General features: G+C 39.1%; 1 protein-coding gene across 1 annotated transcript; it reads right to left on the reverse strand.

The window, feature by feature from the left end:
- Positions 1 to 2,124: 2,124 nt before the first annotated feature.
- On the reverse strand, positions 2,125 to 27,394 carry FAM50B (family with sequence similarity 50 member B). The gene is made up of 2 exons (XM_040460606.1): positions 27,329 to 27,394; positions 2,125 to 3,428 (listed from the first exon to the last, which is right to left on the reverse strand). The coding sequence occupies exon 2, from the start codon at positions 3,346 to 3,348 to the stop codon at positions 2,338 to 2,340; it is 1,011 nt and encodes a 336-aa protein (XP_040316540.1). The 5' UTR covers positions 3,349 to 3,428; positions 27,329 to 27,394; the 3' UTR covers positions 2,125 to 2,337.
- Between the last annotated feature and the right edge of the window lie 525 nt (positions 27,395 to 27,919).

Genomic DNA, 27,919 nt, shown 5'->3' on the forward strand with positions numbered 1-27,919 from the left:
CATGGAAGGATTAAGTAACTAAGTGAATCTAAGTAACACCAAATCAATTAAGAAACAGATGCAAGGGTTGGACTGTGGCCAGGATATCAATGTTCAAATTAAAGCTGGATTAGAAAATGTAGCTTGGACCTGCAAGCGAAGATGTGGGATCCTACTATTAGCACCCTCTAAGTCTAGGTCTTGAGTTAAGATGTTAGAAGTGCAGACTATAGAGGGGCGCCTGAGTGACTTGATCGATTAAGTGACCAACTTTGGCTCAGGTCATGATCTCGCCATCCATGGGTTTGAGCCCCAAGTCGGCTCTGTGCTCACAGCTCAGAGCCTGGAGCCTGCTTTGGATTCTGTCTTCCTCTCTCTATGTCCCTCACCACTCATTCTCTCTCTTTCTCAAAGATAAATCACTATTAAAAAAAAAAGTGCAGACTATAGAACAGACATCTAGCCGGCTACAGGTTTTAAAATCTTACTGTGCATATGAATCACCTGGTGATCCTGTTGGAACACACATTCTGATTCAGTAGGTGTGGGGTAGGACCGGAGATTCTGCTTTCTGATAAGCTGCCAAGGGCTAACACTGCCACTCCAAGGACCACACTTTGGGTAGTACCATTTCACACACACACACACCCACCACCACCACCACCAAGTAAATCAGAGTCCAGAGATAAGGCCCTCAGCCTGTCCTGAGCTCTGACCCAGGTGTACGTATGGTCTGGAATCTCAGGGAAGGAGTTAGTAAGAGGTAGAGAGAAGGCAACCCTAACACATTCCTTCTCAAAACTGACTGCACGTTGAATCCTGGGGAGCTTCAAAACATGCTAATGTCTATGTCCCACAGAGATCCTGACTCTGGATGTGACCTGGGAATTGGAAGGTTTAAAAGCTTCCCCAATGATCCTAATAGTCCCAATGCTGGGACCCACAGCCCAGAGGGCCAACATTCTGGCAGAAGTTCTTGTTTATGGGTTGAGTCAAGAACTCTGAGAAAAGAAGGGTCCCTCCTACACTCCAAGCTGGGACTGGGGTAAAGTGAGTGAGGCACCTCCCTTGGGCATTAAGGCAAACGTTGGGGGTGGGGAGTGGAAACACCCAAAAACTCTGTAATGAAGATAAATATCTTAATACAATATTTAAAGGTTTTTTAAATATTTATTTTTGAGAGAGAGGGAGAGAGACAGAGTGTGAGCTGGAGAGGTGCAGAGAGAGAGGGAGACAGAATCTGAAGCAGGCTCTAGGCTCTGAGCTGTCAGCACAGAGTCCGATGTGGGGCTAGAACCCACTAACTGGGAGATCATGACCTGAGCTGAAGTCTGACCCTCAACCAACTGAGCCACCCAGGCGCCCCTAATGCAATATTTTAAATAATCAACATTAACACAAGGAAATCCACACTGAATCAAGTATCAAAACTTTAAGGCAAATAAAGATAGAATCTTTAACAGCACTGTGCAGAGCCATATTGGAGCTTGAGGCAAAAGGCAAACAGAAATCCTGATCTCTAGGCTATACTAACCAACTCCCAACCCCTGGGGCTAAACAATCTAGCTAAGGATCACTCAGAAGGGGTCTGCTCTCCCAGTTTGTGAGCCACTGCCCCCTCCCAACTCCCCTGATCTTGGTTAAAGTTGTGGGCAGGTCAACCTTTTGTCCTCACATGGTTCTGAAATGGGTCATAGTGGTTCTTTAAATAAATTAACCAAGACCAAAGAATAACAGACATTTACTGAGTTCTAAGTGCTTTGCAAATACTTATTTAATCTCCAAAGAGATCTTATGACATAAGAGCTATTGTTACCCTACTTACAGTAGAGGAAACTGAGGCACAGAGGTTCAATTAATTTGTCCCAAATTATACAGCAGGTAAAGAAGTTAAATTGGGAATCAAACACAGGCAGTTTGGCTCCAAAGTCTATGCCCATGAGTACTTCCTTAAATACCGTGACCCAGGTCAAAAATGCGCCCCTTACTCTCACTTGTGTCCCACGGTATGCCCAGTCATGGTTCCAATATAGCTCAACGTGGCCATATCATGAATTCACACAGTAACATTAAAAATCGCCCCCAAGCCTCTGCAAAACAACCAAACCAAAAGTAACCATCAGCAACAGAATGACAACACTTGAATCACGAGAACTTTCGGCTCTTTATTAAATTTCGGGAAAGAAATGAAGGTCACCAAATTAAGTTGGAATTTCCAGGGTACAGAAAACCGTTTCCTCTGCTGGCTGTCGCTGCCTTGGTGTGGGCAGGAGGTCACCAGGGGGCCGCCAAGGCTCCATATGCAGGACAAGGTGGGGGTGGGACATGACAGGGAGCCTCAGAGGAGCGGGAAGGGGGTCATCGGATCGTGTACTTGTCCCACTTCTTTTCAGGGTCGTAGGGTTCCCAGCGGCTCGCGGGGAAGATGTGCTTGTTCTTCTCGTACCAGCTCCGCAGCACCACCTTGCCCGCGTGTGACTCATCCTTTTCCATGGTGGCGTCGCTCAGCAGCCGCACGTCATCGTGCACGTCGAAGTTGAAGAGCGGCCCACTCTTGCCCCGGGCCTTGGTGACGATGAAGTCGTAGAAGGTGTGGTAGTGGGGCAGGATCAGGTCCTCCTTGATGTACATGAGCTGCTCCACGCCCGCCGACCGCAGCTCACGGAAGTCCTTTCGCAGTCCCTGCAGGGCCCTCTTCAGGAACTGCTGCACGGTGCCACCCTTGTGGATGCGCACGGTGCGCCGGTGCCCGGAGCCGTCCCAGTAGCTGAACGTGACCTCCATCTCCTCGCGCTTCACCTTCTCGCGCCTGGCCTCCCACTCCTGCCGCAGCTGCTCCCGCAGCCGGTTCTCCTCCTCCTCGCGGTCGCGGTCAGGCAGGAAGCTCGTGTCCACATCTGGATTCTTCCCCAGGTTCTTCTTCTTGCTCAGCCCCGCCGGCGTGGGCTGCTCCCTAGCCGCCACCTCCTCATCCACGTTGCCCTCGTCGCCCTCGTCGAGCGTGAAGGACAGGCTGCAGATCTTGCGCTTCTGCTCCTGCTTACGCTCCTTCTCCCGCAGTGCCTCCAGCTGCAGCCGCCGCGCCTCCAGCTGCTCCCTCTTGGCCAGCTGCATCTCCCGCTCCTTGAGCAGGGCCTCCTGCTTGGCCTTCATGTCGTTCAAGGTCACCAGGCCCACCGTGCTTGACTTCAGCTCGGCCTCCACGGCGTCGTAATGAGCCGAGAATTTCTTGTCCACCTTCGACTTGATGAGGGTCTCCTCGGCGATCCGCTGCTTCAGCACCTCCATCTGCTCCTTCTGCTTTTCCCGCTTCTTGATCAGGTGCATGGCCCGGCCGGCCTCCCGCATCGTGCCCTTGTACTGCGCCATGCTGGCAGCTCGGCACGCCCACTCCCGCTTCCAGTTCCTGTCTGATGCCGGGGAGTTTCCGGGCTAGCTCATGGATTCGGCTGCAATGAAAAACACTTGAGTTAGAAAGGGGCCAATATACAGTGCTGGCACCCTGATCTTGGACTTCCCAGCATTCAGAACTATGAGAAATAAACATCTGTTGGTTAAACAAAAACAAAAACAAAAAAAACAAAAAAAAACCAAAAAAAAAAAAAAAAGAAAGGGGCCAATAACAATGGTTTGATTAATGTTTCAGAGCGGTGCATTCTACTAGAATTTTCTGGAATGACGGAAGTGTTCTGTAGCTGTGCTGACCGATGTGTAGCCATGTGAGGCTATTGTGCCCTTGAGATGTGGCTAGTGCCATCAAGACAATGACTTTTATTTTAATTAATTTAAATTTAAATAGCCATATGTGACTAATAGTTCCCATGTTGGACATTGCAAAGCTGGGTTTTGAGAGCTGTACGTGGAGAGGGTTGGTTTACAGAGCAAATTTTCACCCGTCCAGGTACCCTTATCTGTCTGGGTACCCCCATCAAGCACGAGTTGGGGAACCAAGAAAGCAGGCCTGCAATGGGCCTGGGACTGGATTTGGGTGTAGTGACCACAGGAAAGCAGAGTCTGAGAGGAAAATGTCCAGGTTGGCCCTGGAGGAGAAGGCACCTGTCCTCGCAATCAGATACACCACTCTTCTTGAGGAGGTAAGTGAGTGAGGGGAGAAGGGTCAGACAAAAGCATCTTTTAGTACTTTCCTAGAGGGTGGTAATGTTAGCTAAGATCCTATTAATATGTTAGAAGTGAGGCAGGACCGTATTAGTTGTTGTCCCTTGAGAATAATTTCTGCAGTGAGTATTTGTTGAGTCCACCTTATGCCCAGTACTAAAGTGTGCAGAAGCAGTGTAGGTATGGCCCTGATTGCTGTGGAAAACAAGGCATCTAGGGATGCTTCCTGGTGTTTCAGCCAAAGTGGAATGAAGCCTCCCCCTAATTTTATTGGACTCAACTTGAATCAACCATCTTCCCTCAAGACCAGTCCATCCTGCCTCATGCACTACAGCTCCGTCATCCTCTGGAGCCTCACCCCCACAAACTCAAGACAAGGTCTCATCCAACCATCCCCACCCTCCCAAACTCTTCCACTCTGCCCTCTGGAAAGACGCTCCTCATCAACAAACTCTCCTAAATCCTCAGCCACCTCTGGGACCTTCCCTTTACCTTCTTGTCTCATGCTGGAAGCCTGCTGTTCCCTGAGGAGACCATTTCTCCTAAAGTAGAGGACATCCACATCACATCCACATCCATGTCCTCTGACATCCACATCATCTCAAACTCTAAAAGTGGGATGTCTTTGCAGTTTCAAAAACATTTCTTCTACATTTTTAGAACTCCTAGCTTCCTTGAAGCTCATGCAACCCAGTGATACTACCCCAGCTGTTGCTGTCATCTCTGGAATTCCCTTTCCTCCAGAATCCTTGAGGTTTAGCACCTGGCTCAACTGCCGTCCTCCTCCATCCTCCATTCATCATAATCCTGGATGTCATCCACAGAACCTACCAGACACCTAGACCTTCTCACTTCTGATGGCCTCTTCCTTTTCCATGCCCTAGCTCTTATCACTATGAGCAAGTGCCCCATTTCCCAAATCTGAACTCTAGAACCTCCTTTCCTTTCAGTTTGCTTACTCTTGGAATAAATAACCTAACTCCAACTGTCCTCTGATAGTTTGAGACCTCTGATCCAAAGCACTTTTCCATCATACTCCCCTCTGCTTGCTCCTTCCTTACCCACCAGACATTGCATGGATTCTCATCTCTCATGCTTCTTTCCTTCCTGTTATTCTTGCCTGGAAAAGCTCTAATCCTGGTTAAACGTAGCCCCTGTCTTCATAACTCCTAAACGGCAGGGCTGAGGAAAACAGCACTGCTATTGTTGGCTAGCCTCACTTGAAGTTCATGACCTCAACCCTCCAATGGGGATTCAAAACTGCCTGGTAATTCTATCATGCTGCCTCAGGGAGTCTGCTGTCTTGCTCTCCAAGACAACTATTTTGTGCTTCCTTCTGTATCTCTCACACCTCCACTCTCTCCTACCTCCCCCACCTCCCCTAGTTTGGCCAGTAAACATTTAGCAGCACACCACTGGATACAGTTCTGTCTTCTGATTCAAACACAGTTATTTGTGGATAATCGAATCCTACCCAAATTTCATAACACAAACACTGCATTCGGTCTACTTAAATCCCCCCAAATATGTGTTCTGTGAAAAAGGAGTTCTAAACTCAAATAAATATGGGAAAGTCAGAGTCAAAGAAAGTTTAAGAGTCTCTTTACTGTGAGTCTCTGATATGTTTCCACTGTGACTTTCCAAGGGGGCGTGTAATATTTCATGTTTCCCAAAAGTTTTTTGGATTATTCAACATTTCTTCCTCTACAGAGTATCTGTTTACTTTTCTCAAAACCAGTGCCTCAAGGAACCACGTTTAGAAAAACTGGCTGTGAAATATATGCCAGACTTTCATCACGTCCTTCTAAAAGCAGTGATGCCTGTGAGCACAACCTCAAGAAGAAACCTTTTCTTATATGATAGTAAAATATGGCACCTATGTGCCAAGGAGAAAATATTGTGGTGTTACCACTCACCAAATTGGGCAAACAAGAATTCTAAGCATTTTCCTGGACTACTGTCCTTCACACATAACCAATTAAAAGAAAATATTTCATATGTTTTCTTTTCTCTCCTTTCCTACCACTGGCCTTAAGATAACAATTGTGCTTTTTTTTCCACCTGAAGCCTCCTCATCAGTGCCCTATCATCAGTATATTCTCATTCTTTTCTTTTCTTTTCTTTTTTCTTTTCTTTTCTTTTCTTTTCTTTTCTTTTCTTTTCTTTTCTTTTTCTTTGACTTTTTCGATGTTTATTTTTGAGAGAGAGACAGAGAGACAGAGGATGAACGGGGGAGGGACAGAGAGAGAGAGAAACACAGAATCTGAAGCAGGCTACATGCTCTGAGCTGTCAGCCCAGAGACCAACGCTGGGCTGGAACCCATGAACCGTGAGATCATGACCTGAGCCAAAGTCGGAGGCTTACCTGACTGAGCCACCCAGGTGCCCCAGTGTATTCTCATTCTTGTCTATCTTCTATAAATAATCCAGTGGTCCTCATAAAAAATACATCTGATAATGTCACTCCCTTTCTTGAAAATCTCCTCCAACACTCTATTTTGAGATAAAACTGGAATGTTAAATTTTTTCCTACCAGGTCCCTAATCACCAAACCCATCCACCCATTTCCCAACACTCCACACCATACAGTGGCCATCTGGAACATTTCAGTGTTCTTAAGTACAAGATGCCCTTTCATAACTGTTTCCTTTGGACATACCCTTCCTAGAAGCCTGCTGTCCACTGTGCCAGCCTTCAAGATCATCTTCAGGGTTATCCCCTATAGAAAACCTCTAGCAGCCTCCAGTGACCCCACCCCTGCCACCCCCAGATATACAAAGTTACTGATACCCTCTTCTCTCCAGGATCCCTGTGTGATTACCTTTATTAGATATAACATAAATCAGATTGCTTGGCCACCTCCTTTTTCAATTAGATAATTGAACCAACCAGCCACACTTTAATCCAATCAAATATAATATGACCACATCAACTATAATTGCCCTTTTCCAATCTAATCAGAATCTAAATGTCAATATAGTCCCCAAACCTCATCTTTCCTCTTCCTGTTATCTAGCATCCATTGTCTTAACTCAATCACAGTCTTCAAATACCATAGCCAATCAGCCTCCAGAATTAAGACAGTTAGTCTTAAATTCTTCGAAAAGGTTGACAAGAAAAACAGAAGGAAGCAGTTTTATCCTTAGAGTCTGAAGTCCTGATTTTAAGAACTCCCCCCACCCCACGGGTCCCAAGATGATAGTTGCTTGTGATCTCAATCCTCAATGAAAAGTACCCCAGCAAGCTAAAGTCTACTGTTTTCAACTCTTCCACTGTATCAACAATGACAATAACACAAATAGATGGAAGGGAGCAACAGTCTGCTCCAAGGAATCTGAAATGCTGATTAAATATGCAAATTTTAATTTAAAGAAAATGTCACCTCCTTCCCACTTAGCGACAAGGTAAAGCAAATATGCAAACCAATGGCGGCAATTTTTAAAAATCCCACAAAACTCAAAAGCTACTGCTTTAATTGTTTTAACAGAAAAAAAAGATAATCAGTTTCCATCACAAACAAAAAGAACAAATCAACAAAGGAATACCTTTTGTCATGATTGGTTTTCAGTTTACCTCTCATCAGTCTTAATTCTGATTTAAAATGATCATCCAACAAGTGGCGTGTATAAGCTCATCTCCAGAGTCAGCCTTACCATGAAACTGGTTGGTGGACCAGCGTCTGTAAAGGGCAACACTTCCCAATCAGCCCAAATTGGGTCTAGGAAGTACTTCCTGACAGCATCATCACTCAAGGATCCCTCCAGCATCCATCAGTGTATACTGAATTTGTTGTCCAACCAGAGCCACAGCACCTATCATTCAACCAGATGCCAAAAAAAAAAAAAAAAACCTCCAACCAACCAGTGCCTGACCTCTACAGAATTCTGTCACCAGACCAGAAGTCCTTTGTAGGATATTTTAAATGAATATAAAAATGATTTTATTGCATGCTTTCTAATAGGGGGAGGGGGTTAAAAATGTCTTCCAATGTTTGCTTGGAAGAAATCCAATATTTGGGGTTGTTGAAAGGTGGAGGGAAGAAGTTTCACGTGTTCAGAGAGAGGGAAATGCAAAATGTACTAGCTGGAAAGAGCTTGGAGAAACAAGCCACAACTTTAATATATGTTCACTAGAGAAAAGGAAGAAGGTGTCACAGATCTCAAAATAGATTCTGCACCATAAATGTCTCTGAGTTTTGTGAAACAAAATCTGCTCCTTAGTTTTTATCAAAGTAATACATATTCATGGTTTTAAAAGAAAAGTAATATTAAAAGGATTATTACTTTTTTTTTAATGTTCATTCATTTTTGAGAGAGAGAGAGAGAGCAAGCAGTGAAGGGGCAGAGGGAGAGGGGGACAGAGGATCTGAAGCAGGCTCTGTGCTGACAGCAGAGGACCCAATGTGGGGCTCAAACTCATGAACCACAGGATCATGGCCTGAGCCAAAGTAAAAAGCTTAACCAGCCGATCCACCCAAGCACCCCTAAAAGGCTTATTTTTTTTATTAATTTTTTTTAATGTTTATTTTTGAGAGAGAGACAGAGACAGAGACAGAGACAGAGACAGAGACAGAGACCGAGCACAAGTGGGGGAGGGGCAGAGAGAAAGGGAGACAGAATCTGAAGCAAGCTGTCAGGACAGAGCCTGACACAGGACTTGAACCCAGGAACTGTGAGATCATGACCTGAGCCAAAGTCGGACGCTTAACCAACTGAGGTGCCCAGGCACCCCTAGAATGATTATTTTAACAAACAAAATAAAATAAAACAAAAGCAAATCAAGCAGTGCCCAATTTTATCGCTCTTTTCTCTAGAAGCAACTCCTTCCAATCCCATCAGATGTTTCTTCTCATATTTACTTTCTTATTCTTCAGTAATTCTTACATTGCTATTTTGTGGCTAATCAATTTTACTTTATCTATTGACTTCTTCATATGGTGGATTAAGATTTAATTTTTCCCTACAATAAATTGAAGTATCTGACCAACTCATGGAGGAAGAAGGCATTATTATGGAAGTTGTTAATATTTAAACTAGATTTTAAAAATGCAAGGAATTAAATTATATGGTAATCTTAAATCTCAAACAAAATATTAACAAATTGAATCCAGCAGTTTATGAACACATGCATATGAAAGTAGGCCCTATTCAAAGATAGTTTGATACTAAAATATCTACCTATGTAATAACCATGGTAATAACATCTCCAATACCTGCAGATAAAACTAAATGAAAATTAGCAAATTAGACGTGGAAGGGAATTTCCTGAACTTGATAAAAGGCATTTTTGAGAAACCTATGGCAAATATCATATGTAATAATATACTTTTATGTTTTTTACAGTTTTTTTTGAAGATTTACTTTGAAGTAATCTCCACACACTCACGACCCCAAGACCAAGAGTCCCACGCTCCACCAACTGAGGCATCCAGGCACCCCTATGTTCCTTACAGTTTAATCAGCAATGGAATTGTGGTGAGTTTTGGCCTGTACCTCCATGGCTGCAGGCTGGGTGGAGGCAAACTGGGGTGAAGGGCAAATAGGAGATGAAGCTCTGATTCTCTTTTTTTTCAAAAGGTACACATCTTTTGTTTAAGATTGCAAAGTGTCACTTGAAACACAGCTTTTAGAAGTATCGCCAGAGAAGTGAAGGGACATGACAGATAACAGGGGTAAGGGAGGGGTGGAAAGGAGCTCATACCTATAGAAAAAAGTCAGTGAAAAATAAAAAGTCAGTTGTCTACTCAGAAGGGAAAATACTCTAAACTAATCAGTATTGTGTCTTCTCCCACTGAACACTTAGAGGAAAAGTAGTAAAGGGAAGTGTTATTTTGTGTAGAAACATGTAGAATGCATTACAATACTACACTGTCGCTCACAGTTTTTCCAAGGATTTTTTTTTTTCTTGAAAGTGCAGTGAATGTGGCTTTTTACATTGACCTCAGAAGACAGCTCCAAATCAGAGGTAGGCCTAGTTCCATCACCAGCCATGTGGGTGTTAGAGCCAACTCTGGTCCTTGGTCAGTGTCCCCTCTTGCTTTTTATAATGTTGTCAATGAAGATTATTGGTATCTAAACACCACCCCACTCTTCTTGCTTTGCTGAAAATGGGTGGTTCAGATTATAGTGAAGAGACAATAGTGAGATTGGTTAATTCTCTCAAAACCTTTATTTTGGGGGTGCCTGCATGGCTCAGTTAGTTAAGTGTCCAACTTCAGCTCAGGTCATGATCTCACAGTTCATGAATTTGAACCCGCATCAGGCTCTCTGCTGTCTATGGCACAGAGCCTGCTTGGGATCCTCTGTTCCCTTCTCTCTCTCTGCCCCTCCCTGACTTGTCCTTTCTCTCTCTCTCGAAAATAAATATTTAAAAGATTTAAAAAAATGAAAAACCATTTATTTTCTCCCAACTGGGAGTGATCATGGGATGAAGAATTCATCATTCAGAGCAGCACCTGTCACTTTGTGGGACCTTTGGCTGGAGCTCAATGACAGCCATAATTGACACTGTTCCAAGCCAACACTGAACACCTACTAGTGCCATGGGGTCCAGCATGTTGGGGGACACTGGGTTTACAACAGGTTTAAACCTGTTCCTGGGGTTGCTTCTAAGATAGTTTAGAGGATTCATAGATAATGAAGCTAGTTGAGGGGAGATTACCCTGAGATACCCACTTCTTGGCACTGGAGGTGAATGGGGAATGATTGCTCAATAAATTCAGAAAATGAAACTTTGAGGTAAGAAAATATCTGAACCTAGTGTTGACTTTGGGTGAACAGGGAAGGACCACACCCTTAAGGAACGCTGAAGTAAATGCAAACCAGAAACCAAGAAATCTCACTTATGGTGTTAATATATTCATTGGATTATTTATGGTGTCCTTGACAACATCATTACAGCCGACAGAATGTACTGTTTAACTCTATGTGAACTTGTTTTCTTAATCAGTCATTTTCTGGAGAACTCCTTCATACCAGCCAAAGCTCTTGGATATCCACTCTGCTTCCCAGGGAACCACCACCCTGGAGCACCTTGGAGCTTTCTGTAAAATGCACTCACACTCCAAACGTGCTAACCACTTGGTGGGTTTAGATCTCATGGAAAGCCAGACTGGTTAATAATTTTCCTAAAGCCATTATGATCTTCCAGGGTTCCAGCAGCCCCAGAGGAGTTTTGGTATCACCTGTGATCACCATTATGTAGTTCACTTGATCTATCACTATTAGGATTTAGTCCTTAAACAGCTTATAAACATGGAAGATACTACCCCATTAATAGGATGGTTGTGAAATACATAAACAGAACAATTCCTAACAATTCCTAATTCCTGTTAGGTTCCTAACAGGTCAGACTCTCCCCACCCTCCATTTTTGACCTCTCTGCTGACTTGTATTTTCTGTTTCTGGTAATAAACTAAACCACAAAAGAAGAACCAACCTCATGGTAAACATTCTTACCACCTATCACTTTAATTTGAGCTCTAATAAACAAAAAGACGTGAAATAGTTGCTTAAAATGTGTCTTAAGTTACAGTTTGAGATAGGCTTTTCCCAAAGGTTAACATTTTTTTTTTTTTTTAATTTACACAAAATACAACTTGCTCTTTTTGGTGTGCCGTTATATGAGTTTTGACAAATACCTAATGCCTACAAATTTTCACAAATTCTAAATAACATTTTTCTTTTCCAGAGACACTAGTCAGGGCACATGTGATAGAAAATCTGTGTTATTAATTATAGTTGGCACAAGCTTCAGAAGTCCCCACTGGACTGATTTCCTGATGATAAAATGTGAGACACACAGCGTGCTAAGGTCCATAGAACATGGTTTTTGACTCTGTCCCTTGGGGTAGGGGAGGTGCACACATGAGCTGATTAGATCTTGGACTTTTTGGTCTTCACATATTGTGATACCATAGCCCTGGCCATAATGCCATATTTTGTTATTGAGTTAGTACTTACTTAGAAGAAACTCTTGGCCCAAGACTTATTATTTAGAAGAAACTATTGACCCAAGCATTGTCCCAATGTCTTGGTTGATAGTTTAACCTTCTGTGGGGGCAGGGGTGGGGAGGGAAGGAGGATATTTTGTTGATTACTGTTGTTGCTTAACTACGGGAATATATGTGAGACACTGCTGAAGCCCTGCTATAAGGTACTCTTTCCAAAGTCGTTTTTAATTTTTTTTAACTTAAAAACTGTAAATTTGACTCTGTTTTTTGCTTATACAGTTCTCTGAGTTGTTTTATTTTTTTTATTTAATTTTTTAAAATTTATTTATTTACTTATTTATTTTGGAGAGAGAGAGAGAAAGAGAGCATGAGAGGGGGAAAGGGGCAGGAGAGAGAGAGAGAGAGAGAAAGAATCTCAAGCAGGCTCCATGCTGTCAGCACAGAGCCTGATGAAGAGCTTGATTTCAGAAACCGTGAGATCATGACCTGAGCCAAAATCAGGAGTCAGACGCTTTAACCTACTGAGCCACTTAGGCGCCCCTATTTTTTAAATTTTTAATTGAAGTATAGTTGACACATAATATTATATTAGTTTCAAGTGTACAACATACAGCTTCAACAATCATCTACATTACAAAATACCAACCATATTAAGTGTAAGTTACCATCACTGTACAAAGCCATTATAATTTTATGATTATTCTCTATGTTGTACTGTTCATCCCCATGACTATTTTATTTTATTTTTTTAATTTGCATATAGTAGACACATGATGTTACATTAGTTTCAGGTATAGAATATAGTCAATGGTATTGTAATAGCCTTTGCATGTTGACGAGTGATACCTACATTGGTGGTGAGCATAGCATAGAGAAGTTGAATGTTGTATACCAGTTCTCTTAGTTTTAACACACTTATGCAATCACCATTACAGTCAGGAACAGAAAACTATCACCTCAGAAAACTCCCTGTCCCATCCGTTTGTAGTTACACTCCCACCTCCATCTCTACCCCTTACAACCACTGATCTTCATTCTTACATTTTTGCCTTTTCCAAAATGTCACATAAATAGATTCAGACAATATGTAAGCTTTGAGTCAGAGTTCTTTCATCCATTGTAATGCTTTTGAGATTCACCCATGTTGTTGTGTGTATCAATAGTTCATTCCTTTTCATTGTTGAGTAGTATTCCATCCTGTGGATTCACCACCATTTCTTTATCTATTAAGCCATTTGGATTAAAGGCATTTGGGCATTTGGGTTGCTTCCAGTTGTTGTTATGAATGGAGCTGCTATAAATATTCATGTAGAGGTTTTATGTGAACAAAAGTTTTCATTTCTTTCCCTAAGTATAGGATTGCCAGGTAGGTATTGTGTTCTTATTTATTTTTTAATTTTAGCTATTCTAATTAATAGGGGTATGTAAATGGTATGCCGTTAGGTTTTAATTTGCATTTCACAAGGCGGAAAATCGTGTTAAAATCATGTTTTCACATGTTTATTTGCCATTATGGATTTTCTTCAGTAAAGTGTTCTTTGAAATCTTATGCTTATTGTTTTTTTTCCTTTTTGTCCCCCATGCTATATATTATATCCCTATGACCTGTTTGTAGCTAGGAATTTGTACTTTTTAACTCTCTTCACCCATTTAGCCTCCTTCACACCCTCACCCCTCCATTCTCCACCTCTGGTAACCACCAGTCTGTTCTTTGTTTCCATGAGCTCACTGCTTTATTGTTTTGTTTTTTGTTTTAGATTCTACATATAAGTAAGATTATATGGTATTTCTTTCTCTACATGATGTATTTCACTTAACATAATGCCCTCAAGGTCCATCCGTGTTGTAGCAAATAGCAATATTTCATTCTTTTTAATGACTGAATAAATTCCAGTATGTATATATATGTATATATATATACATATATGTAGAAAATGTGGTATTCAGTCATCCGTCCATCAGTGGACACTTAGGTTGATTCTATATCTTGGCTATTGTAAATAAGGCTGCAATAAGCACGGTGCACATACATCTTTTTAAGTCAATATTTTTGTTTTCTTTGGATAAATACATAGAAGTGGAATTGCTGCATCATATAGTGGTTCTATTTTTAATTTTTGGAGGAAGCTACATACTGTTTTCTACAGTGGCTATACCAATTTACATTACCACCTCCAGTGTGCAGCGTTCCTTTTTCTTCACATACTTGTCAACAGTTATTTCTTGTCTTTTTGATAATAGCCATTCTAACAGATGTGATGTGTTATCTTGGTAGTTTTGATTTGCATTTACCTGACATATAGTAATGTTAAACATCTTTTCATGTACCTGTTGTCCATCTTTATATATTCTTTGGGATAATGTCTATTCACATTCTCTGCCCATTTCTTTTTTTTTTCTTCTTTTATTTTTTTTTAATCATTTTATTTTATTTTTCATTTTTTAAAATTTACATCCAAATTAGTTAGCATAGCATGCAACAATGATTTCAGGAGTAGATGCCTTAGTGCCCCTTACCCATTTAGCCCATCCCCCCACCCACAACCCCCTCCAGTAACCCTCAGTTTGTTCTCCATATTTATGAGTCTCTTCTGTTTTGTCCCCCTCCCTGTTTTTACATTATTTTTGTTTCCCTTCCCTTATATTCATCTGTTTTGTCCCTTAAAGTCCTCATATGAGTGAAGTCATATGATTTTTGTCTTTCTCTGACTGACTAATTTCACTTAGCATAATACCCTCCAGTTCCATCCATGTAGCTGCAAATAGCAAGATTTCATTCTTTTTGATTGCCGAGTAATACTCCAGTGTGTATATATATATATATATATATATATATATATATACCATATCTTCTTTATCCATTCATCCATTGATGGACATTCGGGCTCTTTCCATACTTTGGCTATTGTTGATAGTGCTGCTATAAACATGGGGGTGCATGTGTCCCTTCGAAACAACACACCTGTATCCCTTGGATAAATGCCTACTAGTACAATTGCTGGGTCATATGATAGTTCTATTTTTAGTTTTTGAGGAACCTCCATACTGTTTTCCAGAGTGGCTGCACCAGCTTGCATTGCCACCAACAATGCAAAAAAGATCCTCTTTCTCCGCATCCTCACCAACATCTGTTGTTGCCTGAGTGGTTAATGTTAGCCATTCTGACAGGTGTGAGGTGGTATCTCATTGTGGTTTTGACTTGTATTTCCCTGATAATGAGTGATGTTGAGCATTAGTTCATGTGTTGGTTGGCCATCTGGATGTCTTCTTTGGAGAAGTGTCTATTCATGTCTTTTGCCCATTTCTTCACTGGATTATTTGTTTTTGGGTGTTGAGTTTGATAAGTTCTTTGCAGATTTTGGATACTAACCCTTTATCCAATATGTTGCTTGCAAATATCTTCTCCCATTCTGTCAGTTGCCTTCTAGTTTTGCTGATTGTTTCCTTCACTGTGCAGAAGCTTTTTATTTTGAGGAGGTCTCAGTATTCATTTTTGCTTTTGTTTCCCTTACCTCTGGAGACGTGTTGAGTAAGAAGTTGCTGCGGCCAAGATCAAAGAGGTTTTTGCCTGCTTTCTCCTCAAGGATTTTGATGGCTTCCTGTCTTACATTGAGGTCTTTCATCCATTTTGAGTTTATTTTTGTGTATGGTGTAAGAAAGGGGTCCAGGTTCATTCTTCTGCATGTCGCTGTCCAGTTTTCCCAGCGCCACTTGCTGACGAGACTGTCTTTATTCCATTGGATATTCTTTCCTGCTTTGTCAAAGATTAGTTGGCCATATGTTTGTGGGTCCATTTCTGGGTTCTCTATTCTGTTCCGTTGATCTGAGTGTCTGTTCTTGTGCCAGTACCATACTGTCTTGATGATTACAGGTTTGTAGTATAGCTTGAAGTCTGGGATTGTGATGCCTCCTGCTTTGGTTTTCTTTTTCAAGATTGCTTTGGCTATTTGGGGTCTTTTCTGGTTCCATACAAATTTTAGGATTATTTGTTTTAGCTCTGTGAAGAATGCTGGTGTTATTTTGACAGGGATTGCATTGAATATGTAAATTCCTTTGGGTAGTATCGACATTTTAACAATATTTGTTCTTCCTATCCAGGAGCATGGAATCTTTTTCCATTTTTTTGTGTCTTCTTCAATTTCTTTTATAAGCTTTCTATAGTTTTCAGCATATAGATTTTTCACCTCTTTGGTTAGATTTATTCCTAGGTACTTTATGGTTTTTGTGCAATTGTAAATGGGATCGATTCCTTGACTTCTCTTTCTGTGGCTTCATTGTTCGTGTATAGGAATGCAACTGATTCTTGTGCATTGATTTTATATCCTGCAACTTTGCTGAATTCATTAATCAATTCTAGCATTTTTTGGTGGAATCTTTTGGGTTTTCCATATAGAGTGTCATGTCATCTTCGAAGAGGGAAAGTTTGACCTCCTCCGGGCCAATTTGGATGCCTTTTATTTCTTTGTGTTGTCTGATTGCAGAGGCTAAGACTTCCAATACTATGTTGAATAACAGTCCTCTGACCATTTCTTAATTGGTTTCTTAGTTTGCTATTGAATTATAGGAATTCGTTATGTATTTTGGATATTAACCCCTTATCAGACATATGATTTGCAAATATTGTTTCCCATTCATTAGGTTGCCTTTTCATCTTGCTGATGGTTTTCTTTGCTGTATAGAAGGTTTTTAGTTTGATGTAGCCCCACTTATTTATTTATTTATTTATTTATTTATTTTTAATTTATTTTTTTAATTTTTTTTTTTTTTTTACCAAATCCAAAATATTCTCACAAGACAAATGTCAAGCTTACCACCTATGTTTTGTACTAGGGGTTTTATGGTATCAGATCTTACATTCAAATCTTTAATCCCTTTTTAGTTAATTTTTGTGTATGGTGTAAGATATTGGTCCAATTTCATTCTTTACATGTGGCCATCCAGTTTTCCCAGCACCATTTATTGAAGAGACTGTTCTTCCCCTATCCTATATTCTTGGCTCTTTTGTTGTAAATTAACTGGCCATATATGCATGAGCTTATTTCTGGGTTCCCTACTCGGTTCCATTGGTCTATGTGTCTCTGTTTTTTATTTTTGTTTTGTTTTGTTTTGTTTGTTTGTTTGTTTTGCCAATACAGCTTTGAAATATAGTTTGAAATCAGGGAGTGAGATGTTTCCAGCTTTGTTCTTCTTTTTCAGGCTTACTTTGGCTATTTTGGGTCTTTCACAGTTCCACTCAAATTTTAGGATTGTTTTATTTTTGTGAGAAATGCTATTGGAAGTTTGATAGGATTGCATTGAATTTGTTTGTTCCCAAATTTGCTTTGGGAACCATGGATATTTTAACAATATTAATTCTTCCAATTATGAGCGCAGTATATCGTGTCTTTTTCAATTTCTTTCATCAGTGTCTTACAGTTTTCAGTATACAGATCTTTCACTTCCTTGGTGAAATTGATTTCTAAGTATTTTATTTTTTTGGCAGAATTATAAATGGAATTGTTTTCTTAGTATCTTTTTTTGCTAGTTTGTTATTTATATATGGAAACACAACAGATTTTTTTTTTATTTTGATTGTGTATCCTGAAACTACTGAATTTGTTTATTCTAATATTTTTAGTGGATTCTTTAGGATTTTCTACATATAATATTATGTCATCTGCAAATAGTGACAGTTTTACTTCTTTCTTTTTATTTGTGTGTCCTTTATTTCTTTTTCTTGCCTAATTGGTCTCATTTTTTAATTGAGTTGTTCTCTTACTATTGAGTGCTAAGTTTTGTTGGGTTCTGGATACAAATTTTTTATCACATATGTGATTTGTAGTAGTTTCTACAAGTGTAGATTCTCTTTTCATTTTTAAGTGACGTTTGCAGACCATAAGTTTTTTATTTTGATGAAGTCAAAATTGTCAGTTGTTCATTTATGAATCATGCTTTTGATGTCTTATTTAGGAGTTCTTTGCCTAATCTAAGGTCACAAAGATTTTTTCCTAAGCTTTTTCCCAAAATTTCATAGTTTTACATTTTCCATTTAGATCTATGGTCTATTTTTTATTTTAAATTTTTTACAGGAAACCCACTTTAATATTTTTTTTTACCTGGTTGTGAAACCCATTTTATATATTTTTTTCTTCCAAGTTTTTATTTAAATTCCTATTAGTTAACATATAGTGTAATATTAGTTTTAGGTGTACAATTTAGGGATTCAGCACTTACATACAACACCTGGTGCTCATCACAGCGAGTTCACTCTTTAATCCCAGTCACCTATTTTACCCTTCCCCCACCTCCTCCCCTCTGGTAACATAAGTTTGTTCTCTATAGTTAAGAGTCTGTTTTTTGGCTTTATAGCAGCATTATCAACAATAGCCAAATTATGGAAAGGACCCATATAGTCTAGTTTTTAGTTAATTTTTTTGTTTAAGATACAATGTTTAGGTCCGAGTTAATTTGTATGCATATTGGCATCTAATTGTTCCAACACAATTTGTTAAAAGACTATTCTTTTTAATATTTTTTGTACCTGGGTCAAAAATCAATTAACTATATTGTGTGGGTCTATTTATGGACTCTGTTCTGTTCTGTTGAACTATGTGTCTATTCCTTTGTTAATATCACACTATTTTAGAATACTGCAACTTTATAGCAAGTCTTAAAATTGCTTAATCCTTTTTTAAGAACTTTCTGGTATTCTAGTCCTTTTGCCTTTTTATATAAGTTGTAGAATCACCTAGTCTATATAAACAGTCCTTCTTGGATTTTTATTGGAATTGCATTAAATTTATAGATCAATTTGGGGGATATTTGCCATCTTAACTGTATTGTTGAGATGAATGTTGTATGGCTACATACATTGTGTGGCTCTCTATTTAGGTCTCCTTTCATTTCTTTCATTGGCACTTTGTAGTTTTTAGCACATAGATTCTGCATGTTAGCTTTATACTCAACTGCTTATCTTTTTTTTAGAGCTATTATAAATGTCATTTTAAAAAACTGATTTCAGGGGTGGTTGGGTGGCTCAGTCAGTTAAGTTTCCTACGTTGGCTCAAGTCATGATCTTATGGTTCGTGAGTTTGAACCCCACGCCAGGCTCTGTGCTGACGGCTTCAGATTCTGTGTCTCCCTCTCTCTGTTCCTCCCCTGCTTGCACTCTGTCTCTCTCTCTCAAAAATAAATAAACATTAAAAAAAACTGATTTCAAATTACTCATTGCCAATATATATAAATAAAATTGATTTTTTTCTGTTGACCTTGTATCTTTCCATCTTGCTAAACTCATGTGCTAATTCTACAAGTTTTTTATAGATTCCTTGGGATTTCCGTATAGACATCATGTTTCCTGAAACAACAGCTATAGTGTGAGGACCAAGACAATTTAATTTCTTCCTTTTCAATCTGTATGTCCTTCCTTTCTTTCTTTCTTTCTTTCTTTCTTTCTTTCTTTCTTTCTTTCTTTCTTTTCCCTTGTTGCATTGACTAGAATTTCCTGTATGATGCTGATTGTGCAGAATTGGGTGTTTTTCTTTAAACATTGGGCAAGATTTGTTAATATAACCATCTTGGCCTAGATTTTTCTTTTTTGGCAAGATTTAAACTACAATTTATTTAACAGATATAAATAGAACTATTCAGGATGCCTAATTTTTTCTTAGGTGAGTCTTGATACTTTGTGGCCTTTGAGGACTTGGTCCATTGCATCTAAGCAGTCAAAGTTATGTACATAGTTTTGTATTATTCATTATCTTTTTGCTGTCTATAGAATTTATAGTGATTTACTTTTTTTAATTCTTTATATTGTATCTTCTCTGTTTTTTCTTTATGTCTGTCTAGAAGTTTACTGAATTTTATTGATCTATTTGAGAAACAAATTTTTTCTTTTATTTTCTCTTGTTACTCTTTTTAGTTTCACTAATTTCTGCTCTTACCTTTATTTTTTCCTTCCCTCTATTTGCTGACCTGCCCTTTTCCCTAAGGTAGAAGCTTAGATTACTTATTCAAAATCTTTCTTCTTTTTTGATTTAAGTATTTAAACCTATAAATTTCTCTTGAAGCACTGTGTGAACTGGATTCCTCAAATATTGATATGTTGTGTTTTCATTTTCATTCAATTCAAAATATTTTCTAGGGGCACCCAGGTGGCTCAGTCGGTTAGGCATCCGACTCTGGATTTTGGCTCAGGTCATGATCTCACAGTCATGAGTTGGAGCCCTGTGCTGGGCTCCATGCTAAACATGGGACCTGCTTAGGATTCCTCTCTCCCTCTCCTTCTGCCACTCTCCTACTCACTCATACATGCATGTGTGCATGTGCACTCTCTAAAAAAAAACCAAAAAACCCCCAAGAACTATTTTCTAATTTCTTTTGAGAGTCTTTGTGACTCATGGATTATTTATTTAGAAGTGTGTGTGTTTTCATTTACAAAGATTTGGAGATACTCTAGTCATCTTTTTGTTATTGATCTCTAGTTTAATTCTGTTGTGATCAGAAAACATACTTTGTGTGATTTTTATTCTCTTACACTTATGAGGATTTTCTCATAACCCAGAATATGGTCTATGTCAGTGAATGTCCCATGTACACTTGAAATGAATGTGTGTTCTTCTGTTGTTCCTTGGAGGTGTTCTAAAAATGTCAGTAGATCAGTTGGTTCAGTTCTATATCTTGTTGATTTTCTATTCTATACACTTGTTTTATCAATTCCTGAAAGAGAAGTATTGAAGTCTCCAATTATAATTGTGTGTTTTTCTACTTTTCCTTTCTGTTTTACCTATTTTTAAATAATGTATTTTAAAGTCCTGTTTTTAGGTACATATACACTTAGGATTGTTATGTCTTATTGGTAGAATGACCCATTTATCAAATGTCCCTCTTTGTCCCAGTAATTTTCCTTTCTTTAAAGTCTACTTTGTCTTATATTATTATAGTAATTCTGGATTTCTTCTGATTAGTGTTTTCATGTAATTTCTTTTTCCATCTTTTTCTAACTTATGTCAGTACATTTAAAGTGATTTTCTCATGGACAGCATATAGTTGATTCTTTTTCTTTAACCACTCTGGCGTTCCTTGTCTTTTTGGAGCCATTTGTATTTATTACTGAAGTGTTAAGATTTAGGTCTATCATTTTGTTATTGTTCTCTTGTTTCCACCTGTTTTCATTCCTCTGTTTTCCCTTTACTCCTTCTTTTAAATTATTTGATTACTTTTTAGTATTCAATTTCAGTTTATCTATTGAAGCTTTAACATATCTTTTTTTGAGGCTTTTACCATATCTTTTTATGGATTTTTAGTGGTTATGCTGGGAGTTATGACATATATCCTTTATTTTTCAGTTTATTCGAATTAATACTTTGTTACTTTAAGAGGAATACAAAAACTTCACCACTCTGTATGTCGCTTTACTCTTCCCTGTAGTTATTGTGTACATTGCATCTACATGAATTGAAAACCCATTAGATAATGTTACAATTATTGCCTTCAACCATCACCCATAGTTTAAAGAATTCAGGAAAAGAACTCAATAGATTATATTTACCCAAATATTTTCCATTTCCATTTCTCTTCCTTCATTCCTAAAGTTAAAATTTTCCTTCTGGTGTCATTTCCCTTTTATGTAAAGAACTTTCTTCATTCTTGGTTATAAGTGACCAATTTGTCACCTAGATTTTAATAAAAAATCAGTGTGTAACTTTTCTGTAATGTGAATCTGTGGTGGAGACAGGATTTTTGCCTTTAGTATGTTGAAGGTGATTTTAGGGACTGCAGGTAACAGATGAGAGGGCTTCCCACAGGATGCTTCCTGCTGTCGTTGACTTCAATGCACACTTGCTTTCAGTAGACACGGACTCTTTGGCACATGTTGAGACACTTGCAACACAACCAGCTGTCAGTGATGTCAATGGTCAGCCTGCCTTGGTGCTTCTCCACACATTTTAGGAAATGTACAGGTAGCCATTCTGACACAAGGAAAGCCCATTCTCAGACAACTGTTCATAAGATGTGGTGGTTTATGAGTTTACTAACATATAGCCATGCTTATTTTATAACCAAAATTTACTAGCTGGAGTCTTTGCTGAGCCACTGCAATTGTCTAAAATCATTCCAGGGGTTAGGACTGGGTCTTGTTGTTTAATTGATGATGCAGCTTGTCCTGTCTACCTGGCAGGACTTCCTGTAAACATTGTAAAGGATGCAGAAATCCCAGTGATAGATGAAGTGTAAGAAGTAAAAACTTCTGTATGTCCTGACTTTCAGAGATTTCCATCAGACTACCATCCACAGGGACCGTATCCAAGAGTTTATTGTAAGTGAATGTTGCCAGAGGGTCTTCAGGAAACTGAGTGTTTTGCACTGATGTACTAATTCTTTGTTCAAGGGTGGCCAAGACCAATGGTCAGGGATCTAATGGGCAGGACCAGACTGACTGGATAAGGATGTATGGCTTAAAATTATTGCCAGGTTATGTGGTTCCTTGCTACTGCTGTAAGTTTTCATTTTTCCTGCAGCAGGGCCTGGCATGTTGTATATGCTGAATAAATGTTTCATAAATGGATGAATAAACAAATGTCACATTGTTTGACTGTATTACACTTAAGTACTCTTGTTATTAACAACACTAGGCATTACAGTAAAAGTGTTCAGTCCTACAACTTCATTTCCAATTCACTATTTTGAGTGAAGATGTAAAAGATCACTCTTTATAAATCCCTGAAACTCTGAAGCTCTGCTGCTGGAAATGTGGCAGCCCAAAATGTGGCATGCAGAGTGGAAATCATGCTACGAGAGGAAGACTGGATTCTCCCGTCAGCTCTAAAGTTTGTCATGGCCTTGGAAGAATTAGGTAACATTTAAGTTTTCAGTTTTTTCATCTAAAAGATTACACACTGATACTGTCCGATCCTTTTGAGTTTTAAGGCCTAAGATTCAACCAAAGAACTTTCTCTAATTCATCTAAGTCAGTGACAAGGCATGGATTAAGAGAGCATAAAGCTTATTTGTTTGTGTAATTCCTCCTTGTGCTTGTTATCTAGAACTCCAGACTCCAGGTTCTGGAGGTGGAGGTGTGGTAGGGTCCACTCCCTAAGGAATGTAAACTAAAAAAACCTCAAGGCAACCTGGCTATATTCCTACGTGATATCCCTCATGACCCTGTAACATGAGACCACTTAATCAGATTGCATGTTTGTGTGTTACCATATATGGGAGACAAAAGAAAGTTGAAAATATATAAAAAACTATGCCACTTCGTGTTCGGGGGTGTTGGGTGTGAACCCAACTGAGTCAGTGCTGGCACAAATAAAGTTGCTTCCTAGAAAGAAAAGTCTTGGTATCATGACTCTGTGTGAGAATCCTGCTACAGGGGAAGGGAGATGTCAACTCAGCCAAGGGCCTTACCTCATAGGATCATACTAGGCTTTGGCTGTTCATAGCAGTGCTGACATGTTATCAAAATTAGTCCAAAGGCAACTCCAAAGAACCAGGAAGGGATGAGATCAGGTACAAGAAATTCCTGGTTTGGTAGCAGAGGAGATGGGACAGCCTCTGGCCTTCACAGCCAGAACCTGGAAAATGACTACTTCTCATAGTTTTCAAGGAGCCAATTCTGAACGCTGTAGGTGGGCATTTAGGAGAACGAACATAAAAAAACTAAATCCCTTCCTTCACCCGGAGCTGATGGTGAAATTTCTTCATTCCTAGTTTCTTGGTTGGGAAAGCTCTGTTTTCTTCGCTCATACCTCCCTGGGAAGCCATTCCCCATGCCCTCTCCAACCCACCAGTGCTGCTGTATGCACAACTTTGGGACAGTGGAGTGTAGCTCTTAATGCTGCCCCTCCTCTTGCCTTCCACTCTTTCTAAACATGATAGTCACTATCATCTGCCAGACGCTTCATCAGCATTCAAGGCTGATGACAAGAGGAATGCATTCAGCCATCAAGGTGGCCACACATTACCCAACCCAGATTTCTTTCTGATTCATGCTCATTTAATTATTTATTTTAAAATAAAAATATTTTTGTACTACATACATTTTATAAAAACTACACAAAATGGTCCCTAGGTAATCTTATACTTGAGAGATAGCCATTATTTGTTTTGTTTTGTTTTAACGTTTATTTATGTTTGAAAGAGAGAGACAGAGGGTGAGCAGGGAAAGGGCAGAGAGAGAGGGAAACATAGCATCTGAAGCAGACTCTAGGCTCCAAGCTGTCAGCACAGAGCCCAACACAGGGCCTGAACCCACGAGCTGTGAGATCATGACCTGAGCCCAACTGGAGCTTAACCAACTGAGCCACCCAGGTGACCCTGAGAGATAACCATTATTAATAGTTGCCATTTACTTCTAGACCATAAATGTATATGTAAATATGTACTTTAATATAATGGGATCATTCTGTTTGATGAACTCAACAATGTATTATACTTTTTTCCATGTTAACACTTAAGAGCTTATTGGATCCCTTTTAATGGCACCAATGTATTTCAGTATAGGAATGTATCATAACGTATTTTACCAGTTTTCTATTGCTTGACATTCAAGTTGTTTTCATTTGTTTAACTCTATAATGATTATTCTTATACCTAAATTTCTGTGAAAGAATTCGTATAGTGTCTGGTGCTTAATATGTGTTAGTTATCACAATTATTAGTAATATCTTTTAAAGATTACCCTTGACTTTCTTTGATCTTAAGTTTAGTATCTTTTCTTATGGTCTTTAAATTTCATGATGAAGCCTTTTACTTATCTTTCTATTGAGGCAGTTTCCTTTTATTGATTTATAAGAACTCTTTATATATTGGGAGTTTATCTACTGTATAACATCCCCTCCAGGTTGTCTTTGCATTTTAACTTGTTTATAGTAATTTTTCCCCTGAATTATAGAAGTTTTTGTATTTTTATGTAGCTAATTCTGACAGTCTTTTATGACTTGTGAGTTTAATATATTTTTTAAAATTCAGTCAGTTTTATAGCGTTGTTTTTTTTGTTTTTTTGTTTTTTTGTTTTTAAATTTGCTTCTTTCTATATTTATAGTTATCCTAGCTGGGATCTATATCTGAAATCACTATAAGGCAGTCATTTAAATTTCTTCCCAAAAGTTTGTACTAGATTAAAATGAAAACAGGAAAGGAATTTTTCTCAACCTGCTGCATGGACTATAGGTATTCTTGGTAACTAGTAATAATAAAAACAGTACAAACTAATGTTTTTATAGTGAGTTGCAAGTTATAAAGCTTATTTACATACTCTATGAGTTGGAAATTCTTTTATTCCTGGTAAGAGAAAAACCTGACTCAAACTGGCTTAAATAAAATATTTGACTCACTTATTTAAAAAAAAAAGATTCACTTATCTGAAATGACCAAAGGTCATGTAGTCTTTGGATGTGGCTTGGTTCAGAAGTTCAGTAATCTCACCACAGCTCCTTTCTGTTTCATCTTTAGGTTTACCCTCATTAGGGCCACTAGATGATGTCTACAGATTTCTAAGAATTATGTGCTGTCTCATTCATATTCAGGGCAAGGAGAGATTTTTTTTTTTTTTATTACTCTCTCAGAAGAGTGAGGGAGTTTCTCTCCCAAATCTCATGTCTTGCTTTTTTCCAATCAACATTTCCAGGAAAATGACAAATAATCTCTTGGTATTTAGTCAATCAGAGCCTACCCTAGTGCAGGGCACAAAGGTGGGAGGTGTGAAACATGGGATGTGTTGGGAAATGGTGAATATTCATCCAAACAAAATTGGGATCACATACCCAAGAGGAAGGGAGAATATAAGTTGAGCACTCAAATTAGCAAAAGTGTAGCACACATACCTTGTTCCTGTTTGGTACTTATAGGAACCCTAAGAAGGTAAGTAGTTACTAAAGTTCCTATTTTATAGATGGAGATACTGAAAACCAGAAGAATTATATAATTTGCCTCGCTCATTCACCTCGTAAGTAGCAAAGCTTAAATCCAGATCTCATAACTCGAGATTCTCTGCTTTTCCCAGGACTCCGTATTACCTCCCTGTCTGCTTAAAACCACTGCTTAGAGGTGCCTGGGTGGCTCAGTGGGTCAAGCATCCAACTCTTGATTTCAGCTCAAGTCATGATCCCAGGGTCATGGGATTGAGCCCTGCATTGGGCTCCAAGTTCAGCATGGAGCCTACTTAAGATTCTCTCCTTCCCCCTCTCTCTGCCCCTCCCCTGCTCATGCTCTCTCTCTCAAAACAACAACAAACAAAACTGCTGCTTAGTATATGGGACTGAATCAGCTCTACAAGCTCCAGTTTTAAATTTAAAAGGTCAAAAGGAGATATTAGCTATTGGCCATATTGACGTTTCTAATGGGAGCAGAACATGATGTGAGGTTCCACCATGGTGGTTTCAAAAGAACCGGAAGTAAAAATCCTGTTCTGGTTCAGCCTAGGCGTCCCCAAAGAAGAGCATGATACAAAGGCTTCTGCAGGGGCATGGGTGATTTATTTGGGGATGTGTTCACAGGGAGCAGGAGGGGAGTGTTAGAATGAGGTGGGAGAGTTAGAAGGAAAGCCAGTATAATCCAGGTAGCCATCTCTAGAGTGATTATTTGACCCCACAGGAACTTTGGGAAGCTCCATGAAATATATCACTGTGGGGTGGGGAGAAAATGGAAAGCATTTACCCTACGGCACACATCCCCAGTGGTTGATGGTTGACCCATAAGATGTTAATAATCCTGCATTTCTTAGTTGTACATAAGTGAGTGCCCAGTAGTTTGGCTGGACACCCCAGTTTGCCACTGCATCAGAGAAGCCAGGGACAGGAAGAGAAAAGATGCACTCAAAAGGTGCTTCAGCATAAAGCTGGTTGAATAGAACTGCTCACTGCATCAGCATCAGTGGCTGTAAGGAGGTGGGACCAGAGGATTTTAAGTGAGGCATTTTAAGTAGAGGTCTTCAATACATAATCCATTTTAAGCCAATAATACAAAACTTAAGTTAAAGAAGTGATACACAAACAGGCCCAAATGACTAGTTCCCTAGTTAACATCTGATAAGTTCATGCCTGAATTATTATAACTACCTCCTAAAAAGATTTCCTTAGTTTTCCCCTCACTCAACTACTGCTGCAATCTTCCTAAAATACAAAAAATAGTCTCTTTTGTCCTTACTTTACAGAATCATTCACTACCCTCCACTGGTTGCAGAATTATGTACAAAACCTTTGACTGACATTCAATATTCTTCACAATTGGTTTTACCATAATTAAACAGCTGTCCTCCCCATAACTATCCCAGCTGGACTCAAGCTGGTCTAATTTCCTTACCGTTTTATAAATAGGCTGAGATTATTCTTCTCTGTGTCTTTGTTAATATTGTCCCTTCTAACTGACAGGGATGATGTGCAAAACATTTACCAACTGCTGTAGCAGTCACTGACCAATCAGAGTGGAGACTGAGCCAATCAGACCTGATGTCAGGTGTAACTGACAATATGGGTTGGCCAGCTGACTCAGCTCTGCCCTCAGTCTCCATTTTTCTTCTACCTATTGAAATCCTATCTTTCCCTCATTTTCCCTGAAGTTATCCTGGACTACACTTAACTTATGTTGGTCTTTCCTTCCTTGGGATTAATTACCACTTTGTGTCCTGAATATTCTTAAAGATGTGCTAATGATGTAACAGTGTAAAACACCTGCACTTTTTGGGCAGCACATTCTTTATTGTCTCTTCGGATGGTAAAATTTCATGATGTTTTTGATATAGAGAATAGAAAGATATAATTCGTTCTTTTCTATAACATAGTTTACCAAAAGCATTTTTTTTATCATTGATACTTTAGAAAAATTTCTTTTAGCTTCAAAAATTCATGACCAATACACAAATTTTTAGGACTTCTGTTGAAGTGAGGAAACGAG

This window comes from Herpailurus yagouaroundi, unplaced genomic scaffold, assembly GCF_014898765.1.
Source record: "Herpailurus yagouaroundi ecotype Mexico unplaced genomic scaffold, PumYag 250, whole genome shotgun sequence".
Lineage (NCBI taxonomy): Eukaryota > Metazoa > Chordata > Mammalia > Carnivora > Felidae > Herpailurus > Herpailurus yagouaroundi.

Excerpts from the sequence above, each read along its gene's own strand:
- FAM50B (XM_040460606.1), bottom strand. The coding sequence starts at position 3,348 with ATGGCGCAGTACAAGGGCACGATGCGGGAGGCCGGCCGGGCCATGCAC.